At 45.5% G+C, this 27922-nt stretch overlaps 1 protein-coding gene across 3 annotated transcripts in view; it reads left to right on the plus strand.

Annotated features, from left to right (window-relative positions):
* Nucleotides 1–27922, plus strand: part of LARGE1 (LARGE xylosyl- and glucuronyltransferase 1) — a 522915-nt gene that overhangs the window by 206536 nt on the left and 288457 nt on the right. For all 3 annotated transcript variants that reach the window (XM_041755794.1, XM_041755793.1, XM_041755792.1), the window contains exon 3: nucleotides 27357–27658. In XM_041755794.1, the coding sequence (XP_041611728.1) occupies nucleotides 27357–27658 (302 nt within the window). The remainder of the gene's footprint in view (nucleotides 1–27356; nucleotides 27659–27922) is intronic.

Consider the following 27922-nt stretch of genomic DNA (forward strand, 5'->3'; position numbering starts at 1 on the left):
GTTGGAACTGGCAGGTATAGTACATTAAATTGAGTGCAATTAAAACACTGTGATATTTTTAAATTAACAAGAAAAAAATAAGTGGCAAAATGAAGAAATCCGAATCTGTCTTTGCAGCCTCCACCAGCTGATAACTGGGTGGGTGATTGCAGAGGGTATTAGTAACATTTATGCTCTGGATTTCAAGTGCAATGATACTCACATTTAACACAAAGAACACTTGGATTTCACTTCTGCGTAATAGGCAGATGACATTTCCAACAACATCATCTTTTCAGTCTTTTTTTGAAAGCAGATGACAAGAGGGTATTCTGAGAAGACATCTGAGTTGAAATAATGACTTGCCTTCTGGGTAATGTCTCAATGAGACATCTGAAAGTCAGGATTCTCTTTGCTAGACACCAGAAGAATCTGTATCTTTCACACTCATGGGTGGGCTCTGCCCTTTCCAAAAGCCAAGAGTCTGTTCATTGGGAACCAGGAGGATCGTACAACTGTTCAGATTTTTCATGTCTCCCAAAGACTTGATGGGGTGGGGTGAGAGCTACTCTCAGCCAGTAGTTACTATACAGCCGGATCAATACATGTTTATCAAAGATCTCCTACATCCTCATCCTCAGTTCTGAAGTTACAAAGGTGTAGACAAGACACCATGGGCTTATTTTGTTGTCAACATACCTGTACCTGTGAATTCACCTGTTTCCCCTAGAAGCAGTCCTCTCCCTTCCCTGTCCACTCACTCCTGGTACTTAACCGCCCTTCATCCGGGTTCATAGACTCCATGGAAATCCCAGTTTTTGAAATTAGGTGTGTGGCCTGCAGCACATTTTTACAGGTGGCCCAAATGGGGATGGTGAACAGCTTTAGAGTGGAACATATCTTCCTAAATTTGGGGTCCCAGTATATTCGTTCACTAGGGCTGCCATAAAAAAATAGCACACACCAATTGGCTTAAACCGCAGAAATTTGCCTTAACATTTCTGGAGGCCAGAAGTCCAACACCAGGTTGTTGAAAGGGCCATGTTCCCTCTTGGCTCATGGCAGCATGACTCCAGTCTTTACATGGCATTCTCTTTGTGTATTTCCAAATTTCTCATTTGATGAGAACACCAGTCATACTGGATTCGGGACCCTCTCTGCTCCTGTATGACTCATCTTAACTGATTATTTCCCCAGCTACCCTATTTTCAAATAAGGTCACCTTCTGAGGAACTAGGAGTTAGTACTTTGACGTCCACATTTGGGAGGCAGGACACAGTTTGACCCATACCAGCCTGTAAACCAGTAGAGCAGCTGGCACATAGAAGATTGGTTCATCCATCCATTGTTCATTCATTGAATATTTGACTGCGTACTTGATGTCAGGCACTGTTTTAGACGCTGGAGATAAGACCATGAGCAAAACAGATTGCTGGATCCCAGGAAGCTCCTATCTTAATTGAGGGAGATAAATCTTAAACTAAAAAAGGTCAGGTAATGGTATGTGCTATGAAGAAAAATGGGAAGGCAGATAACCAGTGGTGCCTGGCATGGGCGCCTGTATGGGATGGAGCGGTCAAGGCAGGTGTCTCAGAGCTGGTGGCATTTGGGCCAAAACTTCCCTGAACCATGAGAAGATCTGGAGAAATTGTATCAGTATGGAGGTGAAGTGCTCAACTGGACATGAAATAGGACATGTTGCTAGGGTTCATTTAAGAAGGTATTTGGGGACAGGGCTTATTTTTAAACACCCTGGGCATATTCGGGAGTGAATTCTAATACATAAGAGGAAGGGAGAACATTTGGGAAAAGCAGTTGGATTAAACTCATGATAGAACCCTTAGAATCTTCCATCACAGTTGATCTGAACACTGGCCTGGAAACCATTTCTGAGGTCCCTCTTCCTGTTTGAATCTTAGTTTCATGGGGTTTCCAAGAAACCCCAAGCCTATCTAGATCTTCCTCCCATCTGTTGCAGAAATGAACCTCTTCTTCCAACGTCTCCAGTGGGCTGTGCATTCAGCCCTGTGTTGAGCCTCCCCTTGTATGGATACATTGCCCTTTCTAAGACTCCCTGCTCCATTGCTAGACAAGCAGCTCCTAAACCTAGCTCCTTGGCCCATGGGGAGATACTTTATTCCCCGGCTTTTTCACTTTGCCCAGCTGCCTATATATCCTTCTGCAAGTATTTCATGCCCTAAATCCGAATCCATGGTTCAGAAGATTGGCTGTATGATAGAATATATTTGGAGGGTTCTGTAGAAGGCTGATTCTCAGATTCCAGCCCATACCTATTCAGTTGGTGTTTTTGTGGCAGGTGCCTGGCAAACATTTTTTTTTTTTTTAACACAAAGCTCTAAAGATAATCCTGCTTTTAAGAATCACTGCCCTGAAGCATTGATGCTTTTTTCCCCAGTGGTCAATTCTTTTATTAGAGCAACATCAAGAAAAGGGGTAAATGGGAGGTCACCTCTCTTCCCACTACAGTGTCTTGGGTATCATGAAACAGAACTGTCTCTGGCATGCCTCAACCTCGTGGTAATTGTGAAGGGTTCTGTTGCATGGTGCACTCTGCTCAGATTTGTGAGGATATATCACATAATAACCACGCTCTCCTCAGATCTCAGCACGTCATTAAGAAATGCAGAGAGATCTGGGTCAGCTCGGAGAAGCAGAGAAGAGAATGAGCTGGTTCTAGTGCTGGTGCTAAAAACAGAACTTGAGCTGAAATTTATTTTCTCATTACTTAAGGACCACTCGGATTGAGAAATCAAAGAAAATGAGCTTTCCTGGTAGGGATCTCCATATCAAAATCTTATATAAAGTGAAGAATTATTTGTGATGCCTGTTATCACTCCTCCCCCGAATGCCTTGTGTACACATTCAGGTGATCATTTGTACTGGGCTATGCATATGGATTTTCAGAGACTTCATTGCACCTATTAGCAACTCCTGTTAGAATTTACTGCCAGCTTCTTGAAATCAAACAGGAGGCCCTTATTTCCATTCTTATTGCCCCCAACGCTGCCCTTCATGGGGATGAAAAGCAGCTTTCCACAATTGTTTAATAGTATCCCTTTACATAAAATAAGACCAGCCACTGCCTTTGTGTTTCTGTAGTTCGGCATATTGGGTTTTTCCATCTATAGGATTATTTTTATCACTCTCACTTGGTCTCTCTCCAAGTCCTGCAGATTCTTCCCGAATTGAGTAAACACATCCCACTTCCCTTTAAGTGATTTTTTTTATTCCAGCCTGGCTTTGTGCTCCTCCGATCTGTCTGCTGTTTCTTTCAGATTGTAGATCGCAGTCATCCCTGCTGTGGCGTTAGACATGTTGAGGTGTGTGTGCCAGTTTCTCCAACACCTGGCTTCTACCTGTGGCTCTGGCATTCCCTGTGTGTTTGGGACCTCAGCCCTGCTCCATGCCTGGCCACGGCTGGTTGGAAAAGGAATGCGGTTGTGAACCACTCCCTAGTTAACCCCCACGCTCATGAGTGACCAACCGGATGCTCCTTCCCAAGAATTTGGACAGACAGACCCCAGGCATTAGCTGTGGATATAGAGCAGGAGAGGATGGCATCAGGGTGGTGGTCAGTGGTACTACTCTAGCAGGTGTAGTTGTTCACGGGTCCGCTGGAGATGTGGCTGTGGGCACCTGTGAGCCAGGAGAGGACACCAACAGGTGGAGCAGGGGAACATTACAGACACCCTGAGGAAAGCAGAGCATCTCTGATAGAGATGCAGAGAAATATGGAGAGGGAGGAGGGAAGAAAGAGAGAGGGAGGTGGACAAGGAGAGCCAACTGCCTTGATTTCCAGTGGGTTTCCATTTCCCACAAGTCTCAAGAGTACTGTCTTCCTACACAGTTCCCATGTGTTTCTGGTAAACTCTGGTTTTGCAGTTGGACACGGGTATAGGTGAGTTTTTGTCTTTGCCCCTGAAAGATTGTACACAGGATCCCACTCGGTGTGGTCACATCTTGTGGTCCTAAGGAGGACCATCTCCTTATCTTCCCCGATCCTCTTCACAGCTGGGTTGTTTCTCCGTCCCTAAGCGGTAAGCCACAGGGTACATGTGGTGAAAAGCCCTAGGACACCAGGAGCCCACCACACCTGCCTTCTACGCCTGCCTCTGCCATCTGGGTGGCCCTGTGCAAGTTGTTTCAGGTCTCTGAAGCTCAGTTCCTCCTTTTGAAAAATGGGAGTCAGTGACATTTGAGTCACAGAAGTAGAGTTTGGGGAAAATTAAATAAAACCCTGGGGAACATTTAATTTTAATTTCCCTCCTTGTGTGATATCCAGGCTCTGTGTTGCTGCTTTGACGGTGGGAAAGAAGACCTGTTCTTGACCTTCAGGGATAGGGGTTGGCATGTTGTGGCCTGCAGGTCAAATCTGGTTCACTTGTGTTTCTAAAAATAAAGTTTTATTGGAACACAACTTTATGTACTGTCTGTGGCCACTTCTGAGCCACAATGGCACAGTTAAATAGTTACAACAGGGACCAGGTGGCCCAAAAAACCTAAAATATTTATTGTCTGGACCTTCATATGAAGTTTTCTAACCCTTGTTCAAAGATCTTATGGTCTCCATGGGAATTAAATCAAATGGTTTTCTAATATTCATGTTGTGTATCATAGACATTAGCTTTTTAATTTTAGTATATAGTTCTGGTCTTTGATAAATATTTTGGCTTTTCACTTATCTAGAACATTTTATACTATTTTCCCCTTCTCTTTCATTGTCTTTATTAACCACTTTCAGTTAGCCAGCAATTATTTTCTTGCCTTTGACCTGTAACTATATGATGTACAGATTTTACCCTCTGGACATATTCTTATATGAAAAGAACTGCATATGAGCAGTGACATTTCTCAGAGGATTTTTGCACCTGTAGCTGGCTGGCTTTTGCTCCTCTGGTTTCATCTGTAGGATCAGATTTCTTTTGGGGAACCTCAGAGCTGTGACCTGAGTTTCTCAGCCAGTATTAGTGAACAGTGAATCTTTATGAGCCACTTTTTGATGTTTTATGCAAAAATATCCTTTGTTACCAAAACATCACCCTACAACTTCTACTGCTGGTGTCTGTAAATGCATAAAAACATAAAACTGTCTTTTGGAATAAGAATTTACATAAGCAGGGCAGCCTGGGTGGCTCAGCAGTTTAGCGCTGCCTTTGGCCCAGGGTGTGATCCTGGAGACCCCGATGGAGTCCCACATTGGGTTCCCTGCATGGGGCCTGTTTCTCCCTCTGCCTGTGTCTCTGGCTCTTTCTGTGTATCTCTTGTGAATAAATAAATAAAATCTTTTAAAAAAATAATTTACATAAGCATTAAAGGAAAAAACAATCCTAAGACTCCAGGCTTCCTAAGAGCCATGGTATGATTAAAATCTTATGGATCTTAGAGACAAATCTTTGTCCAAAACTCTGGCCCTTTACCAGCTCAATTCTCTCCAAACCAGAGAGAATATCTACTTCAGAGAGGTGTTAGGAGGATTAATTGAGAGAATGCATATAAGAAATTATAGTTATTGCCCCGCATATAAACCTCGTGTAGGCGGGGGAGGGGAGTGGTTGTGGAGACTTATGTAGATACCGTGCTCATAAGTCCCTCCCAGTATGGTACCATTTATTCTGGAACTTTCTAAGCTCAGAACTCTTCAGAGAGCATATTTGCCAAGGACTTGGGGTCCTGCTGCATCAGACAGCCCAATGCCCTGAAGCCCCTCTTTGCTCATGCTGCCGCACACACCAGGCACTGTCTTGTTTGGTTGTATGTGTTTCCAGTTTCCCAACTCTACCAACCTCTTTCTCACATTCCGGCTTTTACTTCTTGTCCTTCTGTTTTGAATATTCTTCACCCCCACTTTTGCCTGGTTCTTCTTTTTCAGTTCTTGGATCAGACCTTTGTCAGGCATGGCTTCCCCACACTAACCCAAGTCAGGTTCTACTATTGTGTGAATTTGTTAAGCAAGGGAATGAAAATCCTTTCTGAGCCCTTAATAGATGCTAGTAGGTTTGCTAGGTGCTTTGGAGAGAATGGAATAAAAACCATGTAACTTGAGGCTACCTGCTAAGTGAAATAAGCCAGTTCATAAAGAGACAAATTCTAATTCTGTTTGAGGTCCCGGGAGGAGTCCCATTCATGAAGACAAATTGGTGGTGGTGGTGGTGGTGGGGACGGGAGGCTCTTGTGTATGGGGTCACAGTTCCAGTTCTGCAAGAAGAAAAGCGTTCTGGAAACGGTTGGTGGCAGTGGCTGCATAGCAGTCCGAAGCTGTACACTCAGAAATGGCAAAGATAAATTTTGTGTGATGTTTACTTTACCACCACTGAAAGTAACTTTAAAAAAAAAAAAAAAAAAGGACTAGATTCAAGTGGATCTGTTTGGAAGGCTGCTGAAGCCATAGGGGAGAAAACCCAGCCGGAAATCTGGCATGTAGGGTTGTTGGGAGGAATGGAAAGAATGGGATTGGCTGAGGAGGTGCAATGGCTGGACAACAGCTAAGGACCTGGTGACTGGTTAGTGACGGTGTGACTTGGCAGTGGTGGGGGTGTGTGGCAGTGTTGAGCATGGCTAAGGCTCACCCATTGAGTGGGGATGGTTGCCAAGACAGGGAATCTTGGTATGGTCCCTCACAGCACTTTATACTAATCACACTCACAACTAAATAATTAATTGGGCCATCAGCCGTCTTCCTTGGGGACCTAGAAATAGCACCCAAAGAGAGAACATATCTGCTTTCTTCACTCAGTGTCCCCGGCACCTAGCATGAGGTCTCATCCATTATAGGTGCTCCATGTCCTCTTTGTGAAATGCAGATGGTTTGTGGTTTATCAGATCTGACTTTCCATTAACTGACTTGGTTCTTAGGCTTATTTCTTTTTTTTTTTTTTTTATTTTTTTATTTATTCATGAGAGACCCAGAGAGAGAGAGAGAGAGAGAGAGAGAGAGAGAGGCAGAAAAGAGGCAGAGGGAGAAGCAGGCTCCATGCAGAGAGCCCAATGCAGGACTCAATCCCAGGACTCCAGGATCACGCCCTGGGCTGAAGGCAGACGCTAAACCGCTGAGCCACCCAGGGATCCCCTTTAGGCTTATTTATAATGTTAAGGTTTTCGGGATCAATAAATAATACCCCTCTCTTCCATGTCTGAGATGAGAACAGATGGAAAGGTATGGGACCAAGCACAAAGAGATCAGAATATCACTTTTTCTTAAAACCATTTAGAAAATGAGTATGTCTCAACCAGGCTGACTTCCCTCCTCACCCAAATCAAACCATCTTAGCAGCAAAGTAAACCTCAGGTTCTCCCCCTGGGGACCTGTGGCTCGTGCTCTCCACAGGCTGGTGGACCCAGAAAGAGCAGGGTCAGGCTGAGCAGGCACAAGTCCTTGTCGCAGGTGCACAGTCAGATGTAGGCCCCTCTTTCCCAGGAAGGAGGAAGCAGCAGGTGCCATGGGAGACCAGGATTGCTGTTCTGGCTGATCTCAGCCCCCTGCGGACCCTGCACAGTGAGGTGGAGGGGTTAATAAATACAGGATAGCTGTTCTTGCTGCAAGTTTCAGAGCAAGTAGGTTTTTCTGGGGACGATTTTGGAACTGGCCAAAGTCCTGACCCCCGGACTCTTTTCTATCCTATATATAAGAAGATGAGTATGAGATGCCAGTGGGTCCTGTCTCCTCTGCTGGATGCTCATTCTAGGACAGCCTTTACAAAATCTCTCTTCTTCATTGTTCTTTTCTCTTAGACCCAGCAGACACTGTGATTTTTAATTACTTCATACCCTACTGTTTTCTGACTTTGGGAACCATGAGGGACGTTGGATTGACGTGGCCAGTTTAGCTTTTGGTTGACAAAAGTTTCTTAGCCTGGTGAGAAATCTTTCTTAAGCGTGACATTTTAAAGGGAAAGTATCTTCATATGAAATGTTTTAGTAAATTTGTTTACGATATTCTTGGGCTTATTGTAAAATGCATCATACGTGCAGATAGGAATAGTCTGCATTCTTTAACTCTTAGCTAATACTTTAGGGAAATGACAACATACATTGTTTCAGCTCCTGAATGCATCAAACACTTGAAGTTAAGCAGTTCAGCTTTTTACCAGTAGCACTTTCTCTTTGAATCTAAAAGGTGTTTTAGGGATTAGAGGAATAATAAACTTTGGCAACAGTGTAAAATAAGGAGAGAGGAGGTATTAATAGCCTGCCTTGTGAGTAGTTCAGAGAGAACTTAGATTCATTGTAGGTTGATTAATTTTAGAGTATGACACCTACATATAAATGCTAGGTAATGGTAACTTTTGTTTGTCAAGCATTTTACACTTTACAGTGTGATTTTACTTAGGTTCAGTGGATTAGGTGAAATTGCAAGCGCTGCTTGACTTAATGATGGCTTTCATTGGAGTAGCTCTGCTCCTCTGTAGACCTCACTCCTCAGTGTGGGCTCCGCTCTGTGGCACCCACATGACGAGCTCTGAAGTACAGGTGTTCTGAGAACTGGGGAGAGTCTAGGAAAACTCAGGTGGTAAAACTCAGCTTCTGTGCAACGGGGAAGTTTCAAACTCTTGTGGGTCCCACTGGCCTTAGAATGAAGGTCAGGTTCTGTAATGTACCTCCAAGGCCCCCTGTGATCGCCCCATCCATCTTTCTAGCATCTTCTTTCCCCACCCCCCCTCCCCTTGCCCTATGAAAAATCTTTTGTGTTCATTCTAAGCTCCAGTTCCTTTGATCTCTAAACCACAGGTTCCCACATATTCTCATTTTCTGGGGCCCCTGGTATCACCTTGCCCACAGGCCAGATGAAATACCAAATAGTTTATTGTTTATGTCCTAACAATTCAGTAGCTGTTTGAAAAAGGGATACACATAAAGTGAAGGAAAATTTCACTGTCAAATAGTGATTTACTTACGGGATGCATTATTCTCAAACCTTAGAATCTGACTGGACACCCGTTGCACACTGGTTTCCATGCTGTTATTGCTTTTTATCATGGCAAGTTCTGAAAAACCTGACTTTTCCCAAAATATGGAATGTTGTTCAGTCTAGTGAACTAAGTTGAGCTAGTAGTTCAGGCGGTGCCCGGCAGATACTGAGAATTGCTGTGCTTCTCTAGAAATTTTTAAATATCCCAGGGTGCCCCTGTGGGTTTATTGGGGCACCCTGGGGCATCCAGCACACAGTTTGGGAACTGTTGTTCTCAGCTTTTGTATATGTAGTTTCCTCTGCTTGAACATGTCTCCTCTCAATCCAGCTTCTTGGTGTGCCTGTCCTTTAGCTGTCAGCATGGATAGGATGACTCCTGGAAGTTTTCCCTGAACCTCTGAGAGCTGGGAGGTGCCTCTACAGGCATCACCCTTAGCACACTGTCCTTAATCCTATGGCTTTATCTCTTGCAGAGATAAACATCATCTCTGTAGTTTTAGCTTTCCTTATCTTTCCCGCTGGGTTTTGAGTTCCTCCAGGGAAAGGGCTTGTCTAGTGACTATCATATTGCAGATACTTTATAAATGTGTGAATTGAGTGAGTGACTCACTTATTGGATCTTGTTCAGAATGAGCTTGTAGACTGGAGGAGATAACAGTTCCAAACACTTAAGGTTGACAACTACAGGGCTCTTGTCATTTGTTTGAGGATGTCTTACAAAAGCCCGACCTTAGTGACAGACAGTGTCTCTTGCTCTCCATGACCTCATACCCTCCTTGGCCATATACTGCAGCCCTACAAGCACAGGGCTTCATGAATTATAACAACAAATCACAGCGGAGGTCATTTTGATCCTTTTGCATTTATTCATGTTGTGAGACGTTGACCCATATACACAGCTTTTGGGTTCAGAAATTGGAGGTATAACTTGCTTCAAATATGTTTGTTCTCCCCTTTATAGGGAAACAGATTACATTCCCCGATGGCTCTAACTCCCGGCTTACTGTAGCATTATAGGAAATACAGTTGTGCTGCAGTCATTTAGTTTAGAGGTGATGAGGCTTGGGGACAGTGACCCAACTCATATCAGAAGGAGCAGAACATGGGTTTTACACCGGAGCAGGTGGGAAAGGCCTCAGTTAGCAGATGGTGGTCATCCATGTGCACACTGGTCCTGGACGTTTCTGCTGTCTGTTCCTGGCACTAATATGATTAATATGGAGGAAGAAGGATAACCATTTCCTGTACCAGGCTAACGACTCAAGTGGCTTTTGAGAGCCGTGGGCCTTGTTTGTTTTCAGTTTTGTCTTATCCTCAGAATATGAGAACATTAATGCTGTAATCTACCAGGTGGCTGCCTTTACTGCTAAATTAAATGCCATGGTAGGTGGCCGATGTCTAATAACAGGACTAGTGAGCACAGCGAAGTCCTGTGTGTCTTCACTTAGGAATGTCCCGTCCTATTCCCATAAGAGTCCCTGCTTACCTAGGCCTTTCCCACAGGCATTTTCAAAATAGCCCTATCAGGTAGACCGAAAAGTTTTTCTTTTCATTTGAGGCTTACAGGTGTTAAATTGCTTGCCCAAGGTCAGCACAGCTGATAACTCATTTCTCTTCCCTACTCTGTATGGGCTCTGTTGCTGCACCGGGAGACTTTTCTCACTTCTACCATAACCAGGTGGGCCTTTGAAGGTCTTCCAACACAGCCTGAGGCATCAGGACTCAAGGTCTGCTGAACTGTTTCATGTGGAAGGACAAGGTTGACTGAGGGGTCTGCATAGATGCTTCAAGTCTACTCTCTCGTGACCTTTCTTTGTTGCAAGTGAAGATCTGTTTTTGTGCACCTTTTCACTCCTTAAGTTCTGATGCCACTTCCAAAAGTTGTAAAGGTGATACAAGGCAGCAAAATATACACTAGAAGCAATTGCAGGGAATGTGAACCAGTGCCTCTGGTCCTGGTCCTGACATCGCTGGGCACATGCCTGTGAACCTCTGGACCTCACTTGGCTCACTTAGAGTGGCAACAGCCACAATCCCTTCTCTGCCTACATCAGTTCACGTGAAAGATCAAGGCATGACCGAAGATCCACAGATGCTCTGGACTTAGTCTCACAGTACTTTACCAACGTAAAAGAGTAGTATTTTGTACTAGAAGCACATGGGCGGTTATTTCAATGCCTGCACTCATAGTTTAAAGGAAGAGTAACTTGCCCCCGTCAGATAAATAGTAAGAACTTTAACCAAGCACTTATGTCCTACCTTGCCTTGGAAGTGAAGTGCCTCCTGGGAAATTCTCTCATTCTTCCCAGCAGTACCACGAGGCAAGGGCTCAGTGGAAGCTTCTTAATGCATCTCCACTTAAGAACACACCCAGTACCCAAGCATGCCTCCATTCCCTCTTGTTAGGGAACTGTTCATTGCCCACTGCCTGCACAGTATTGGCCTGCTTTCTAGAACTGTTAGGCATTTGACCCCACCAGTTGGATTTCGTGCTTAGCAAAAATCACTGTAATCTATTTCCCAGTGTGTTATGGTGAATCTTTATCATGTTATTAAATGATACAATTGAATTATTACAGAAGGCAGTTAAATATAAGGGCAGGAAGTAACATGTGTGTAGACAACCAGGTTGTATGTTTTAGAACAATGACACAAAGGCAAATTGCTATAAAAGCAGCTGTCAGAAGCAAGACAACTAAAACAACAGGGGGAAAAGATACAAATATGAAAGGAATTCTGTGCTCTGAAGACTTCACAAATGTCTTTTATGTTCCCCCTAAATTTTAAAGATACCCCAGTGGAAAGCTTTTGACAATTGTAATTTTTTTTTTTTTAATTTATGATAGTCACACACAGAGAGAGAGAGGCAGAGACATAGGCAGAGGGAGAAGCAGGCTCCAAGCACCGGGAGCCCGACGTGGGATTCGATCCCAGGTCTCCAGGATCGCGCCCTGGGCCAAAGGCAGGCGCCAAACCGCTGCGCCACCCAGGGATCCCGACAATTGTAATTTAAGCAGCAAAGGGATGGCGCCTTTTCACGCAAGTGGGCATGTTCTTACAGAAAAGGCCTTAGGTCCCCTGTCAAAAGATGGTCAAAATGAGCGGAGCTCAGGTGACTCATTTGAGTGTCTGCCTTTGGCTCAGGTCATGATTCCGAGGTCCTGGGATCGAGCCCCACATCTGGCTCCCCGCTTGGTGAGGAGCCTGCTTCTCCTTCTGCCTCTCACGTTCTCCCTCTCAAAATCTTGAAAGAAAAAAAAAAGGTCAAATGAATGAATGTTCACAGTAGGTACAGAACCCCGATGATGCTGGGTAAAAGGATTCCTGCAGAATCTTTACTCCCATTTTACAGATGAGGATATCCAGGTGCCAGGAGGGTCACAGGCTTAACCAAGGATGAAGAAACCCAGAGTCGATCATTTATACAGTTTTTTTTTTTATCCTGTTGTCTATTTCTGCCTTTAGAATGTCATGGGTGTAATTTTAGACACCCTGTAAATTTAGCCAGCCCCAGCGGCATCCTTATTACAATCAAGTCGTGACACCTAGAAATGGCATTGGTATTTTCAAGTCCCTGATTTTTCAAGCCAAGTTAAGGACCCTGTCCTCACTATGCTCCTGGGACCCATGGCTTTTCTCTGTATGGCATCCTTCTCTATGGGAGGAGAGACGTGGTAACTTTCCTCCCCTGCAAGCCAAGACAAATGTAACAGAGATACGCAATCAGAGACGTGGAGTTTGATGCTGTTTGCCTTTACTTCTCGCTTCTTCAGGGCTGACGCTTCTTAACCGACAGGTGCAAAGATTGAAAAGTGTCAGGAATACATGAGGAAGATAGAGGCTCTGCTTTTGGAGAAACTAATAACCATTCCAGCCAGTAAAACAACCCAGGTGTGTGCAGGCAAGCCCATGTGCACCCGGCGGGGTAATCAACATTCCTTATAGACGTGTTTCTTGGTAGAATGCATCCTTCTCGGATCTGGAGAAAAGAGGTCTCTTATTTGAGCTCTGGATTTTGACAAATGGCGTATTTTGGGATGTGGGGTTTATTTCTGCTGAATATCTGGCTTGATGAGTGTGGAGAAGCACATGCAAAGCAGGCTGGAGCCCCACCCCACCCAAACCTCCCAGTGCTGCACAATCAGGAAGCGCATTCTCCCTCCCATTGTGGCTTCAGAGGGAAGTGTGCTTTACATATGCAAATGCAGGCCCCAAGTTTCACTTAATAATTATCAGCTGGAGATTCTATTGATGAGCAGCTGAAGCTACTCATCAGGAGAGAAACTGTGAGTTAACCCTTCCTAGTCTGTCCCGGATACTGCAGCCTACCCCCCACCCCACCCCCCAGCCTCTGAATACTCCGGTGATTGCTGACAAAGGTTCTGATTTTCCCCATTCTTCACTCCTCCTGTCTGGCCGGAGTCTGGCAGTCGAGTCTTCCTGACCCCTTGTGTTAACATGCGTGCATCTTTTCCCCTGCCCCCACCTCCTTTCTGTTTTATAGGCTACAGAAGGCAGGATAGATCCATAGCTATTTGCGTGGCAAGACCGCTGGCAGCTCTAGAAATAATGGCCTCTCCCCGCAGCCACTCTCCCGCTTAGGCAACCAGCAGCATCCTTTTCAAAGGACACAGGGTGGCCTGGAGGCAGGGTACCCGGGATGTCTAGTCCAGGATACCAGAAACTTTCTTCTTTCTGCTTTTCCTTTTCCTCTCTGTGTGCTTGTCCTCTGGGATGTCCAGATGTGTACTTGGGCTGCTTTGTACTTGTCACTTGTTCTCGCTGTGGCTTGGCAGCGTTCTCTGGGCTGGTACAAATGGTTTTCCTTGGATTCCCTGAGTGTTCTTTCTGCAGGAAGTTCCTTACTTTCTTGATGTTTGTTGTTACTGTCTTGCCTCTTGTCTGTCTCGTGTGTCTCATGACACCAAAATGCAACTTTCATTTTTTGGAAAGAGAGCTATTTCAGGGTAGAAGGTGGCATGAAAAGATTTCTTTTTTTTCCTTTGGGGTGGGTGTCCATTAGACTTTTGTTCAATCTGGTCATTTTACTTTTGCTGTAAGTCTTGGCAGGTTACTTATACTCAATGAACCTGACTCTTCCACCTTAAAATGGGGACAATAAAACCTACCGCATAGGATTGGCACTTCAGTAAGACAGTGGGTAAGATCCATTCGACTGAAGCAGGTGGTCAGTGAGTGGGTGGTAATCACTATTCTCTTTTGAAAACAAGTTCCCATCCCTGGACTGTTCTAGTCATTGCCTGTATCTATTGATTTCATCATTTGAGACATTTATTGAGTGTCTTCCATGTGCTCAGCTCTAGGCCTTGCATGTATAACAGTGGATAAGACCCATCCACAGAAGACCTCTCCAACATTGAACTTGTATTCTAGGGATGGAGACAAGCAAACAGGAAAGAAAACAAATTTATACTTGGGGGAATTCTGTGATGTGTGCAATGGGGAAGGGGTAGGAGAGAGATTTGGACTGAAGGGTGGGGTGGCCAGAGTTTTCTCCGAGGAGTGGTATTTAAGCAGATTTCCTAATTAAGAGGGTGAAAACCAACAGGAAGGATAGAGGCCCCAAGGTCGGAGAATGCTTGGTATATTCAAGAAGCATCTAAAAGACCAGTGCAGCAGGCACCAAGAAAGCAGAGGAGTAGGTTACTGTCAGAAAGATGGCTGATGAATGTTTTGTGATCTATTGTAGGGTATTCGGGCTTTAAGTCTACAGGGAAGCCATACGAGGAGCAGTTTGAGCAAGATAGCGATGGGACCTGAGAAATATTTTTACATGTCGTCTGGCTGCTGAGTGGCAGGTAGATTGTCTGAAGTAGGGTGGCTGGTTAGGTGGCCCTCGCATGAGTCCAGGTGAGAAGAGGTGGGATCTCACCATCAGTGGTGGTACAGAAGTCTGCACTGGGGGCATAGTTTCAAAGTAGAGCCCACATTCAAATACACTGGTAATGTGGTGTGTGTGGAACTTGGGAGGAAGTTGTTCATGAATGAGCCCTACATGTGTGTCTACATATTGGGGACAACAGTGGTCCCTGGGACAGGGAGCAGGAGGTATTGAGGTGGGAACCCAGGGCTATCATTTGGATATGGGGACATGGGGGACTCCTGAGTCCCTGTCTGTTTCCACAGGGGGTAGCAGGCATAGAAGAAGGCCCACTGTTTGCAGACATTGGCAGGAGACATTTGGGAGGCAAAAGGGGAGTCAGCGTGGCCTTGGCTTTCACCAGCACAGTGTCTGCCCTGAGCACCTGTTGAGGGCATGGAAAGTCACAGCGTGAGGCATGTTACATAAACAGGTATTGCAAGTATGATAAGAGCCATTACCTTAGCCGTTACCCTATTGTCACAGGTTGCAGGAAATCCCATAACAGTAAGAAGGGTGGAGCGACTGGGTCACCCTGGGCCAATGGGAGAAGGGTTCCTAGGAAGGATTCCTCAGGTAATGGGAGAGTCCATGGTAACTCACCACATGACATGGTCCGCAAAGGAAATAGCACGGATCCTTAATACTTGTTCCAGTTGCTGGTCCTATTGCCTAAACTTAGAACAGGGCCTGTGCATGAGAGGCTTTGGGAATACAGGAAGATCGCTGGTTCTCCCAGGTACCCTTCAAGGCCAGAAGATGGAGTCATAAGGTATAGGAAGTTTCCACAGCAATTCCAGGAGGTCCAGAAAGGCTTGTACCAGCTTTCCTCTTGTTATACCCACTCCATTATCTCTGTCTGGACATGGCCTCTGAGGTCACTCCCTTTGGTAAGCCTCTGCTGGATTCTGTAAGGGGCTCATTGCTTTGGGGGCCAGGAATTGAGGTCTTGTCCTAGCCCCATCAAGGCAAGTTCTGGGGCCTCTGTGTCAGGTAGTGCTCCCCACGTCTAAGGCCAGCTTCCTCTCAACTTGCTGAGGCATTGCCTGCCATTGCTTCACAGCTGAGTTGAACTGAGAGTCCTTGGTTTTCTTCTTGCTTTTCTGCTACCGTTGGAATTGCCTTATAAAAAGTCACTGTCATCCCAGGAATAGGACTTGGAAGTAAATAACAAGCCATCAGAAGTAGAGATGGCAGGTTTTGCTTATTAGGTATTAGCACAATATTTTACCCAAACATCTATCACGCCCTTGGTAATGTCTTATCTTTGCCAAGTGCCCATCCTGATAAAGTGTTATTTCTGTCAAGCTGAGCTTCTGATAAAATCGTCTATCTCCCCCTCCCCCCACCTATCCTTATAAAACCTCATACTTCATTTCTGAATTCCTCCTGAGGGATGGTTTGGATTTGTCAGGAATGAGTGAAAAAAGGGATGATGAGGATTTTCCTTCTTTTTTTTTTTCTTGCCCTTTGTTTCCATATAGATACTCATGAGAATTGGAATATAAGTAAGTCAAACTGATAAAGGGGGGTTGGAGACTCTGAAGAAGGGAACAGAAGATTGAGGAAAGGAAGGCAGTCATTTATAGGCAAGGGGACATTCAGGCAGGCTTTTGCTTGTTTTCTCTTGTTTTTAATTTACAATTGAGCTGAGGATGATGGCATTGATTTAGGTGATGAGACAGTTTGCAGGAAAGGGATGCGATTGAGGGGATCAGTTACATTCACAAAAACACTTGCTTCCTTTTCTTTTTGGAATGTGTTAGAATATTCTTCATGGCAGCTACTTGTGCTCTTGGTGGGCTCCGTGGCCATTGCTAACTTTAGCCCATGCAAGTGTGCCTTTACCCACAGGCAGTTGGGTAAGGTTTGCGTGAAGGGCAGCGACTTTGTCTCAAAGTCAGTTGACTATACAGGAAATGAGTTTGTTGGAGGGTCCAGAGAGTATGGTGCAGATCAAGCCAGTCTTCACACTAGACCTGAAATACCAGACACGGGAGTGAGGTGTTTTCTTCTATGTTAATCCTCATTTCTGAGCAACATGGAGGAAGAGAGTCTTTGCTCAGATTTGGCCTGTGCCTGATTTCAGGTAGGCAAACTGAGCGCCATCACAGACATCGGGCATGAAGAGCATTCTAGACTTTGAATGCTATTTTGCATTTAGTTTTCCTCTTCTGGACCCCGGGCATTCCTGAGAGTTACTGTCCTCCAAACACAGAGAATAGCGAAGTCTGAGTGTGCTGGTCGCCTGTCTCTCTCCCTAGGAGAGCAGAGCACCGTAGTTCAAGTCTGATGCAGTTTGATTAAAGGTACACTCATGATATAAAGCAGTCATTCTTTTGGATCTTTGTACAAGAGTCCCTATTCTTCCCCATAGATCTGACTTTCACTGTGATACTCCACCCCTTAAGTAAGATGACCTAGAAGCACTGGGGGAGGATAAAGGAGCAGGAATGGATGGGGCCAGGGTTTTGCTGATTGTGTGGAGTCCTTCCTGAAACAAACACCTATTGCCTGCCAGTGAAATCTTTATCCCTCTGCAATCCAAACCAGATACTCCTGTCAACCCTCCCCATTAAAAAAAAAAAAAAAAATCCTTTTTGGTAAATTAATATGGCTACCAAGAATGACAGTTTTATGGTGAGCGTGGATTCACATATTTAGAAAAGGATAGCTTTCAACATCCTTAGTGTGACAAATGGAAAAATTTTAAAACCTTGCTAGAAAGTCATCCCATGTGGCTCTCTTGATTTGAACAAGATTTTAGTTGAAAAAAATCAAACCTCATTCAAAATTTTTACAATAAAATATTCTCCCCAGCCCATATGATTTGCCACTCTTGGAACGTATTAGTAGGATTTTATGAGGGCTATGAATATTTCATATAAAATAACACATTTATTGCTAGGATTTAAAAAAAATTAGATCAGTGGAAAAATACTTAGGAGATCTTTCATCTTGAGTACTGCCAAGGAGAAAATAAAAAAGAAATTTTGGAATCTTTGTGGGTTAGGGACCATGTTGATGATTCTGGTGAGGATGGCCAGTTCATGCTTTGCAAAGGATAAAGTCATGCTAGTTTTGCTTATAGTTTTGATAACGATCCTACTGAAGGAGATTGTGTTCAACTGTTGCACGCTTACAAAATGTCACTCAAGATACTATGGAAGGGGACACACTGCCTTCCAAACTCAACCACTGGAGACTGCCCCTAAAGCTGGGTGTCTTTGAGGCCATGCTAAAAGCGATCAAAGTCAGGCAGTTAAATGGGTACAGAAGCTAATCAAAGATGTTTGGAATGTGAGTTATGCTCTAACACACTAGTTGGGTTTCCAGATATGGAGTGAATATCTACTTAACATTTTCTGGGACACACTGTGTCCAATAGTTGTTTCCTAAACCACCTTGTGATTTAAGAGAAGAACTGGACCCCGCTGTCAAATTGTTCAATTATATCAGAAATCACTACACACATTATCCTTTGCCTTGTTTGGTGATGATTTGAATGCAACTAACAAAGTCCCTTCTGTCCATACTTAGACTCCTTGGATAGCAAAAAGAAATAGGATTGGCCAGAGTTAGAAGTGGAAGGACTCAGTTACTCTGCTATCAGACCAACTGCCTCAAACTTTCAGAACTTAGGATATGTGGCAAGAAAAAAAAAAAGACATATGAAGCTTTGAGGTCCTTGAACCTAAAGTTTCAAGGGACAAAACACTGACATCATTGCTCATTAAGATAAACTTTGTAGGGGATCCTGGGTGGCGCAGCGGTTTAGCGCCTGCCTTTGGCCCAGGGCGTGATCCTGGAGACCCAGGATCGAATCCCGCGTGGGGCTCCCGGTGCATGGAGCCTGCTTCTCCCTCTGCCTGTGTCTCTGCACCGCCTCTCTCTCTCTCTCTCTCTATCATAAATAAATACAAAAAAATTTTAAAAAAAAAGATAAACTTTGTAGATCCCTGGGTGGATCCCTGGGTGGCTCGGCAGATTGGCACCTGCCTTTGGCCCAGGTGTGATCCTGGAGTCCCGGGATCTGGTCCTGCGTTGGGCTCCCTGTGTGGAGCCTGCTTCTCCCTCTGCCTGTGTCTCTGCCTCTCTCTCTCTCTGTGTCTCTCATGAATAAATAAAATAAGATCTTAAAAAAAAAAAGATATAATTTGTAAGTACTTAAGCAAAAGCCCAGCTATGGATACAGCAAATTGGTGCTAGAAATGTCTTCATTTTCTTGACCTACGCTCTTTAGGACATAAGGTTCTGGAAAATACTTTCATGGAGGAGAGAAGTCAAATTGCATCTAGACCATTATGACGAAACAGAGCCAGGCTTCTTTCTGTGGTTTTGTAGTTGCAAATTCTTTTTAGAAGCTTGTGGGGAACAGTTTTCTTAACTGTTGTGCAGTCTTTGCCAGAAGATCTCCAAGGTCTTTGCTGGAACTCAAGTTTGCTTTGGTTGCCAAGACAACTTTCAGAAAATCACTTTGGGGAATTTTTGGGTAAAATGTTCCCTGTTTACCCCATAACAAGTGAGCAGCTTCTGCATGTTACTACTGCCATTTTCTTCTCCGTAGCAGATCTGGTTACACAGTTCTGGAATTAGGAAGATGTCTAAGCTGAGCCCTGTGTCTTACCCTGATTGTAAACTTCCCAGAATTAGTGCCATATCAGATGCAACTGTCACATGGGCATCTAGTGATCAAAATGTTAAAACACACACATACAACTAAATGTGAGACCTTGAAGATTAAACTGAGTTCTGTCAATTTTTCTAAAGTGAGTTTGGCTGCAATATTTATTTTGCAATTTCAAAATATATTAAAGGGGGTGTGTGAGATTTTTATGTTAATTAAAAAGGAGAGCAATTACAAAATGCTTACTTAATGAACGCAGCCTTATATGGAAGGTGAGAAATTGGAGAATTCATTTGGCATGAAGTGACCTGTTGATCAAGAGATGAGAGCTTGGAACCAGGGAAGCTGGAAGATCTGGCAGTTGGAGTGGGGTATAGGGGGACTGCTTTGGAAAGAGCTTCAGAGGAGCTCAGAAAAAGACATTGACAGAATCAAAACAACCCCAAGCTTGAGATAATTAGAACACCAGGCAGCCTAGCTTTTAAGAAATAGGAAGGTCCTGGTTACACAATAGAGCTGTTCTAAGAATACAGTAGAGACTCAGGCCGGGAAACGGGCCTACGGTCAGAGCGGTGCTGGAATTAATGGTAAGATTATTTCCTCTTAGTAATGCTAAGACTTCCTCTGCATCTGAGCAGTTTCTTAAATTTGCCTTCAGGAGCCAACAGGTATGCTTTATAAAGGAAGTTTATGGTGTCTTATATGGAGGATTGAGGGAAATGCCTAAACCAGTGTTTCTCAAACTTGACTATACAGCAGGACGGCTGTGAGGGTAGCTGCTTCTAAAAATGCTAACTAGATCCCCATTTCCAGAGATTCTGAGCTAATTCACCAGGGTTGAGGCCTGTGTACATCAATATTTTGTAAAAGTTACCCAGGGGATTGTAATGGCAACTAGGACTGAGAACCACCAGCCTAAGGGACCAGGGGATGAAGCAGGAGCAATACAACAATTAGATTAGACTTGTTTGGAGAAGGGACAATTAAGACATTCTGATCTGGAGCATATGAACCTGGTTCAAGATTCTCCCTCTGCCATTTGCTGCTGGAATGACACTGAACAAGTTAACGCATGTGTCTTGTTTTGTTTTGTTTTCCCCTTTCATAATCAAGCTGGGATAGTGAGAATACCTGCTCCGTTACAGTCTTGCTAAGTTAATGAGATGGCACATGTAGCTTCTACACACTGGACACGTACTCACTAAGACTTATGGCCGAGCATTTGTTGAATTCAATGGATGACATTGAAGTAGATGGAGTTGCTTCTGTACAATGCAGTGGGAATAGGGCTGACGAACACTATCCTTGGCATCTGTGAGTGAGGCTGGCAGAATGAGGGAGAGATTGGAAGCCAGTGTTCTTAGGATAAGGGTTCACAAATGAGGGCGTATGGGCCAAATATGGCCCACTACTTGTTTTTATAAATAAAGTTTTATTGAAACAGCCACGCCCATGTGTTATACATTTCTGTGGCCCCTTTTGTATTAATGTGGTCAAGCTGAGTACTTGAATCAGAGACTATGTTGCCTTCAGAGTAAAACATTTATTTTTTGGTCATTTACAGAAAGAGTTTGGCCCCTGTTTTAGGATATGATTAAAAGATTTGGTTTGGGATGGAATGTTTGAAATACAGTGAGAGAAGCAAGTGCTTCAAACAGGAAGAATCTGCAGGCCCTGGTGATGGATATACATAGGGGGATTTTGCTGTATAAAGGTTAAGGATTCAGTGTCTTTGTCTTGGATGGGATGATGCAAGGAGGACAGACGTCCTGAAATCTGGACATGAGTGCAGGATCTGGGTATCCTTGCCTAGAGAAATCTAGCTCTGTCACCACTGGAAGGGGCTGGTAGGAGTCCCCTCTGTGGGTAGTCTCAGGGCTGGGAGGCCCACTCAGGTCCTGACCCTGCCTCTGATAACAAGGCCCACAGTCCTGTTTTGTCCATCTGCAGGTGGTGAATATCATAGCGCTAAACACTAGCACTCTGGACAGATCCAGAGAGATTCAGTCCACACAAATTGATTCAGATCATTACTTAGAATGTTTTAGTCCCTAATTTCTGTCACCACACTGCACGGAGGCTGATTTTCAGTTTACCTTTTTTGTTCTCAATCTTCGATGTTTTGATCCTTAATTCAGAGCATTCATCTCAAGTGGATTCAGAGACTCATATCTGCTGATAAATTCATGATTGTTGAGAATTTTGGATGGAGGAGGAAGACGTCAAATGAGCTTTGAATATTGTCTCCTTTGACATTTTAAAGTCAAGGTGGGCTGAACCACGGATCAACACGAATAGGCATTATGTGACAGAGATGTACCATGTGTACAAATAGACTGTGTATATCTGAAAAATAGAGCCTGGAAGGAAAGGTAATAGAGAAGCAAAAGTCAAGGGGCTCAGAAATGAGGGATCCTATCTGTAATTGTCTTTACATGTCCTGCTTCCTGGATTCGTGGAGTAGGGTGGGGGGGAACAGGGGGAATTTGTGTATCTATCCTAATTAGGCCTGATGCTGGCCTACCAATATACCACACACACACAACACACACCATTTTATATATTGGAACATGGAGTCACAGAGAAGTCCTTTGCCTACGATTATTTATTAGTAAGTAGGACCATAATTTCAATTCAGTTCTTTCTTATTCTGAATTCCAGACCCTTACAACTCTGCCTGACTTGCAAGCAAATTTTCTTGGGTATCTCTCCTTCTTCCCCAGCATTTAATATTATAATGAGGATACTTTTTTCTTTTTTGTATATAATGAGGCTGCTTTTTAAGTAACTGGTAGTTTAAGATTTGCTAGGCCAGTTTTTTTTATGCCATTTTAAAAATTCTAGTGGCCATTTCATCCCTTCTTTGAATGTTTCTTAAGTACAAGCAATGTGGCAGGCCCTGGAGATAGAGAGAGAGACCAGGTATTGGGCAGTGTCACTCAAAGTATGATCTATGAACTATTCTTGGTCCTTGTAGTAGTCAGGGTTCTCCAGAGAAATAGATTAAAAGGATATATATGTGTGTGTGCATAATGAGATTTATTATAAATAACTGGCTCATGCAGTTATGGAGATGATCAAGTCCCAGTATCTGCAAGGTGAGTTGGCAAGCTAGAGACCCAAGAAAGCCAATGATGTAGTTCCACTCAAAAGCTTAGCAGGCTCCAGACCTAGGAAGGGCCAGTGTTTTAGGTCAAATCCAAAGACAGGAGGGGAAAAAAATAAACCCAGTTTCAAGGCTGTCAGGCAGGAGGAAGTTTCTTACTGAGGGGATGGTCAGCCCTTTTATTTTTTTTCAAGGCCTTCAACTGATTGGATGAGGCCCACCCACATTAGGGAGAACAGTGTGCTTTACTCAATGTATTGATTCAAATGTTAAGCTCTTCTGGAAACACCCAGAACAACATTTGACCAAATATCTAGGCACCCCGTGGCTCAGTCAATTTGACACTTAAAATGAACCATCACAGTCCCCAAACTGTTCTGTAGCAAGCCAAGTACAAAAGATCAAAATTGACATTTAAAAACTGCCAGGGGAATTGGACTTTGTGGCAGCCCAAGCATGTGATCAGTGGACTTGATGAATGGGTATAGGCCAGTTTGTTAAATGCAGGTGATGAATAGCATGAGGAGCAAGCTGTGTACTAAGTACATGTGTTAGGGCCAGATTTTTTTTTTTTTTTTTAAGATTTCATTTATCCATTCATGAAAGACACAGAGGCAGAGACACAGGCAGAGGGAGAAGCAGGCTCCATCCAGGAAGCCTGATGCAGGACTTGATCCCAGGACCCCAGGATCATGTCCTGGGCCAAAGGCAGACACACTCAACCACTGAGCCACCCAGGTGTCCCAGGGCCAGATTTTTATCCAGGATTAATGGGGAAGAAAAAGTTGATTTTCCTCCACTGATGGTTTGGGAAGTGCTGGTATGGGCACAACGGTTTACATAGGCCCTAAGTTCCCATGTGACAGGCTTTATAATGACTATGTGTACACAAAGCTAGGGGGAGCGCTCCTGGGAGGGACCAGCAACAGAAAGAGGTCATTGGGGTGTGCAGACCACCTCTAAAAAGGTGGCCTTTTGCTGTCCTAACCCTCCTCTCCATTCAAAGGACCAGGACAAGCCAGGACAAAGAGATCAGGAGCCAGAGAGATGAGTAGTCCAGGAACCAAAGCAACAGTCAGGATGAATGAACTGAGCCATGAGCATGGCAGAGCAACAGGTCCCTTTTGTTCCAAGCAGCTTTGGGTTGTACCTGTCAGCTGGGCCAGAGACACCAGGTCTGTGTGCATACGAAGCCAGGGAAAGTCAGTGCTGAGAGGGCCCTGAAACACATCTCCAGTACGTTCCAGAAGCAGAACCTGGCCAAGGAAGAGGAATGGGCCTACTCAGGATAGCCTACCTTTAGAACAAACCAGAAATGCCAATTCTGCTGTTGATCAAGTACTTTCTATGTGCCAGGTGCAGGGCACAGCATATGTGTTGCCTTTTCTGACATTGGGGCCTGGCATTTATTATTTTGTGTGTCGTCTTTAGTGACAAATCTATAAAGCTTTAAAGGGCAGAAAATGCCTACCATCCTTTAAGAGCTAAGTGTGGTTAAAACCATTTGGGGCCTTAAAAAGGGTAGACTTGATATAGATCCTTGCTACTCCTGGCATTGTAATTGCTTGGGGGGGGGGGGGGGTGTTACATAATTATGCCTTTAAATAAGCACATAAGCAAAGGATTATAGATGTGCAAAATGTGGAGCTTTCAGGGGAGGAGCCAGAGGAGGTGATGAGGTCCCCATGGGAAGCCTGCCTATCCTTCCACTTGGCCTCTGGATGAACTTTGACCTGCCTAAGGCTGAAGGGACAAAGATTCAGAGATGCCACGGATCAAAATAAGCCAAGGTTTGTCGGCCCTTTTTTTCCCATATACTAGAGAACAGCCCTGTGTTCAGAAAGTTTATAGCCTTTAAAACACCCTAATTTTTGGGATCCCTGGGTGGCGCAGCGGTTTGGCGCCTGCCTTTGGCCCAGGGCGCGATCCTGGAGATCCGGGATCGAATCCCACGTCAGGCTCCCGGTGCATGGAGCCTGCTTCTCCCTCTGCCTGTGTCTCTGCCTCTCTCTCTCACTGTGTTCCTATCATAAATAAATAAAAAATTAAAAAAAAAAAACCACCCTAATTTTTGCCATCAACTCATCTTATTCATTATACCACTTACTTTCATTGGCAGCTATTGGAACTATTGCCCAATGAGGGGCAAAGTGCTCAGAGCCTTGTATTTATTTCTCTGTATCTTACTTAAGACTCCCATCGTGTTTGTGAGGTTAACTTTTCTGCTCCCATTTCAGAGATTGGAAAACCAGCGCTCAGAGCATTTAAGTGATACCTCCAAAGAACAAATTTCTAGTTCTTCTTTGTTGTGAATTTTCCAGAGCTTCTGGGACCCTGGTGTACTTCCAGAGCTTACTGGGTTCCTTCCCAAATGTCCCAGGGTTCTTTCATGAGAAAGAAGACCCCTCAGGCCCCAGAGCATCTGTACCTCTGACTCAGAGCATAAAAGCAGGGGCATGGCCCCACACAGTCACGGATATCTTCACTCCAGTCGCAGTGCACCACAAAGGGAAAGCTTAAATGTTGAGCGTCTGTTTCCTCATCTGTAATGGGGACACTGGTTGCCACCTTCTCTTGCTGCGGTAACCTCAGACGTTATCAGCACGAACTACCCAGCACTGCACAGATCCATAGCAGGCCCCACACAAAGCATAACTCTGCCTGCTGCCAGAAACTAGATGCTCATCTTTTCCCACCCCTGCTCGAAGGGTCGATGTCAGTTGAGCAAACACAATTGCTGTTAGTGGCCTATTCGTTTTCATTCTCTGTGGAACTGATTTGGTTTCACCAAACAGGCAAACAGGTTTCAAAAGCCTGGGTCAGAGCTTGTAATTGGCCAGCTCGGTGACAATACAACCCTAATCAACCTGTGATTTTATGTACCCACACACTCAGCCTCGGCCTTTGATCTGTGGTCCTGGGCAGTGGAATTCAGCGAGTCCCATACGCCACAGTAATAGGAGAGGGCCAGGAGCTCAGGCATTTAACCCCGAGGTAATTAAGAGGGAGAAAAATGAGTCATGTTTATGAAGGCCCACAGTCGCATCAGAAAGCCCTGGGCAGAGGCCGAGGTAGTGCAGCGGCACAGGTGAAACCCGCGGGGTATAATTCATCCCTTTCTTTGATCTTCAAGTTTTGTGAGTCACAGAGATTCTCTGGGACAGTTTGGAAGCCCAGTGGGGTCTGAGCAGGAAGAAGAAAAACTCAAAGTATGGAAAAAGAGGAAGGTGGGTTTTTTTTTTCGTGTGGTGGGTTTTTTTCTTTTTTCTTTCTTTCTTTCTTTTTTTTTTTTTTTTTTGGGCAGGCAGCTAAGAGAGGATGATTTTCTAGAGATGTCATTTTTGCTTGGTAATCTCTCAGGCAGCCGTGTTGTAGCTGGATCCTGGGATTTGGGCAGCATAAGAACAGAGAGGAGTGACAGCTTTGGGTTTATCATGTCCCGGATGCACCTGCATACAAGGTGTGGTATGCTAAGTATCTTTAGGAAATGGAGATTTTACAGTAATAAAATTTTTTTAAAAATCCATAGCTCTCTATAGGGCCTGTAATGAAACTTTAAGTGGGGCATGTACAGGCTCAGGCCTAAGGGAGACCTGGGTACGAATTCTGACACCACTGTGTCCTGGTTGTATGACTTTGATGCACTTGATTATTTTACTCTTGGCTTGGACACATGTATCTACCTCACAGCGTTCATCAGATGGTATATTACCATAAAGATAAGTATGATCTGTTGTTCTCATTGAGCTGCCGGCCTTTCCAGGAAACATTTGCTAAAACAATTACCAAGTACAGTATGACAGCTACGTGTTTTTCATAGTGATATGTACCAAAAAATGTACGAACACCCTGAAGAAGATTTTGCCTACACACGGAAGGAGGCTTCTGAAATGGGGTTTTGAAGGATGAATAGGCGTTCACATAGGAAGAACTAAACAAATGTGGCCGTTATTAATATATGTTCCTTTTACTCCTTTTTGCTCTCTTCCACTTTCTCCGTTTCCTCCTTGCCCTCCACCTGTTGCTACTCCTTCATATTCGAATTTTATAGAGAACAAGAATGTCTGCCTGGAAATGTGCCAAGTAGGAAGGCAGGGTATTTAATTAGGGGAAAAAAATCATGATTGTCTTCTTTAGACGGCCCCTTCGTTTTAATCGTGGTAGTCGGTCCTGCTGTGGGCTCTGTCCCCGGGTTCTGCTGTGGGCTCTGTCCCCCGGTCCTGCTGTGGACTCTGTCCCCAGGTCCTGCTGTGGGCTCTGTCCGGGTCTCTTCTCCTGGGGGCTCTGTCCCGGCTGTCTTCCGGTCCTGCTGTGGCTCTGTCCCCGGGTCCTGCTGTGGGCTCTGTCCCCGGGTCCTGCTGTGGGCTCTGTCCCCGGGTCCTGCTGTGGGTTCTGTCCCGGGGTCCTGCTGTGGGCTCTGTCCCGGGTCCTGCTGTGGGCTCTGTCCCGGGTCCTGCTGTGGGCTCTGTCCCCGGGTCCTGCTGTGGGCTCTGTCCGGCTGGGCTGTCCTGCTGTGGGCTCTGTCCCCGGGTCCTGCTGTGGGCTCTGTCCTCGGGGTCCTGCTGTGGGTTCTGTCCCCGGGGTCCTGCTGTGGGTTCTGTCCCCGGGTCCTGCTGTGGGCTCTGTCCCCGGGTCCTGCTGTGGGCTCTGTCCCCGGGTCCTGCTGTGGGCTCTGTCCCCAGTCCGCCCGGATGCCTTTATTCCCCACGACTCCCCGGCGCTCTCCCTGGCTGGGGCCGGTGAGGCCCCTGGGTGGTGACGGACGCGCGGGCGCGGGTGTGGGTGTGGGTGTGGGCTCGGCCGCGTCACCCCTGCTAACCTGGTGTTTCTCCCCCAGATGGGAAGCCGGTGTCCCTGTCTCCGCTGGAGTCGCAGCCGCACAGCCCCCGGTACGCGGCCGCCGGCCCGCGGGAGCGCGAGAGCCTGGAGGTGCGTGTGCGCGAGGTGGAGGAGGAGAACCGCGCGCTCCGCAGGCAGCTCAGCCTGGCGCAGGGCCGTGCGCCCGGGCCCCGGCGCGGCAACCACTCCAGGACCTACTCCATGGAGGAGGGCACGGGCGACAGCGAGAGCCTCCGCGCCGGCATCGTGGCGGGCAACAGCTCCGAGTGCGGGCAGCAGCCGGTCGTGGAGAAGTGCGAGGTAAAGAGCACCTGCGCCCCCGTCCCCCGCGGCCACCCCGAGGGCCCCCGGGCTCCTGCCCCGGGCTCCTGCCCCCGCCCCACCCCGGCTGGTGCCCCGGGCAGCGCTGGCGTTAATGCCTCGGCCCGAAGGTGCATCTCTCACGGACACTGGCCTTGCTGTGTGGCCTGGCCCCTCGCTGAGCCGCTCTGAGCCAGAGTCTTTGCCATCTGAAAAATGGGCCTAAGAGGGGCCCACGCCTCAGAGATGCTAGGAGGACCCAAG

The sequence above is a fragment of the Vulpes lagopus genome, chromosome 5, assembly GCF_018345385.1.
Source record: "Vulpes lagopus strain Blue_001 chromosome 5, ASM1834538v1, whole genome shotgun sequence".
Classification (NCBI taxonomy): Eukaryota; Metazoa; Chordata; class Mammalia; order Carnivora; family Canidae; genus Vulpes; species Vulpes lagopus.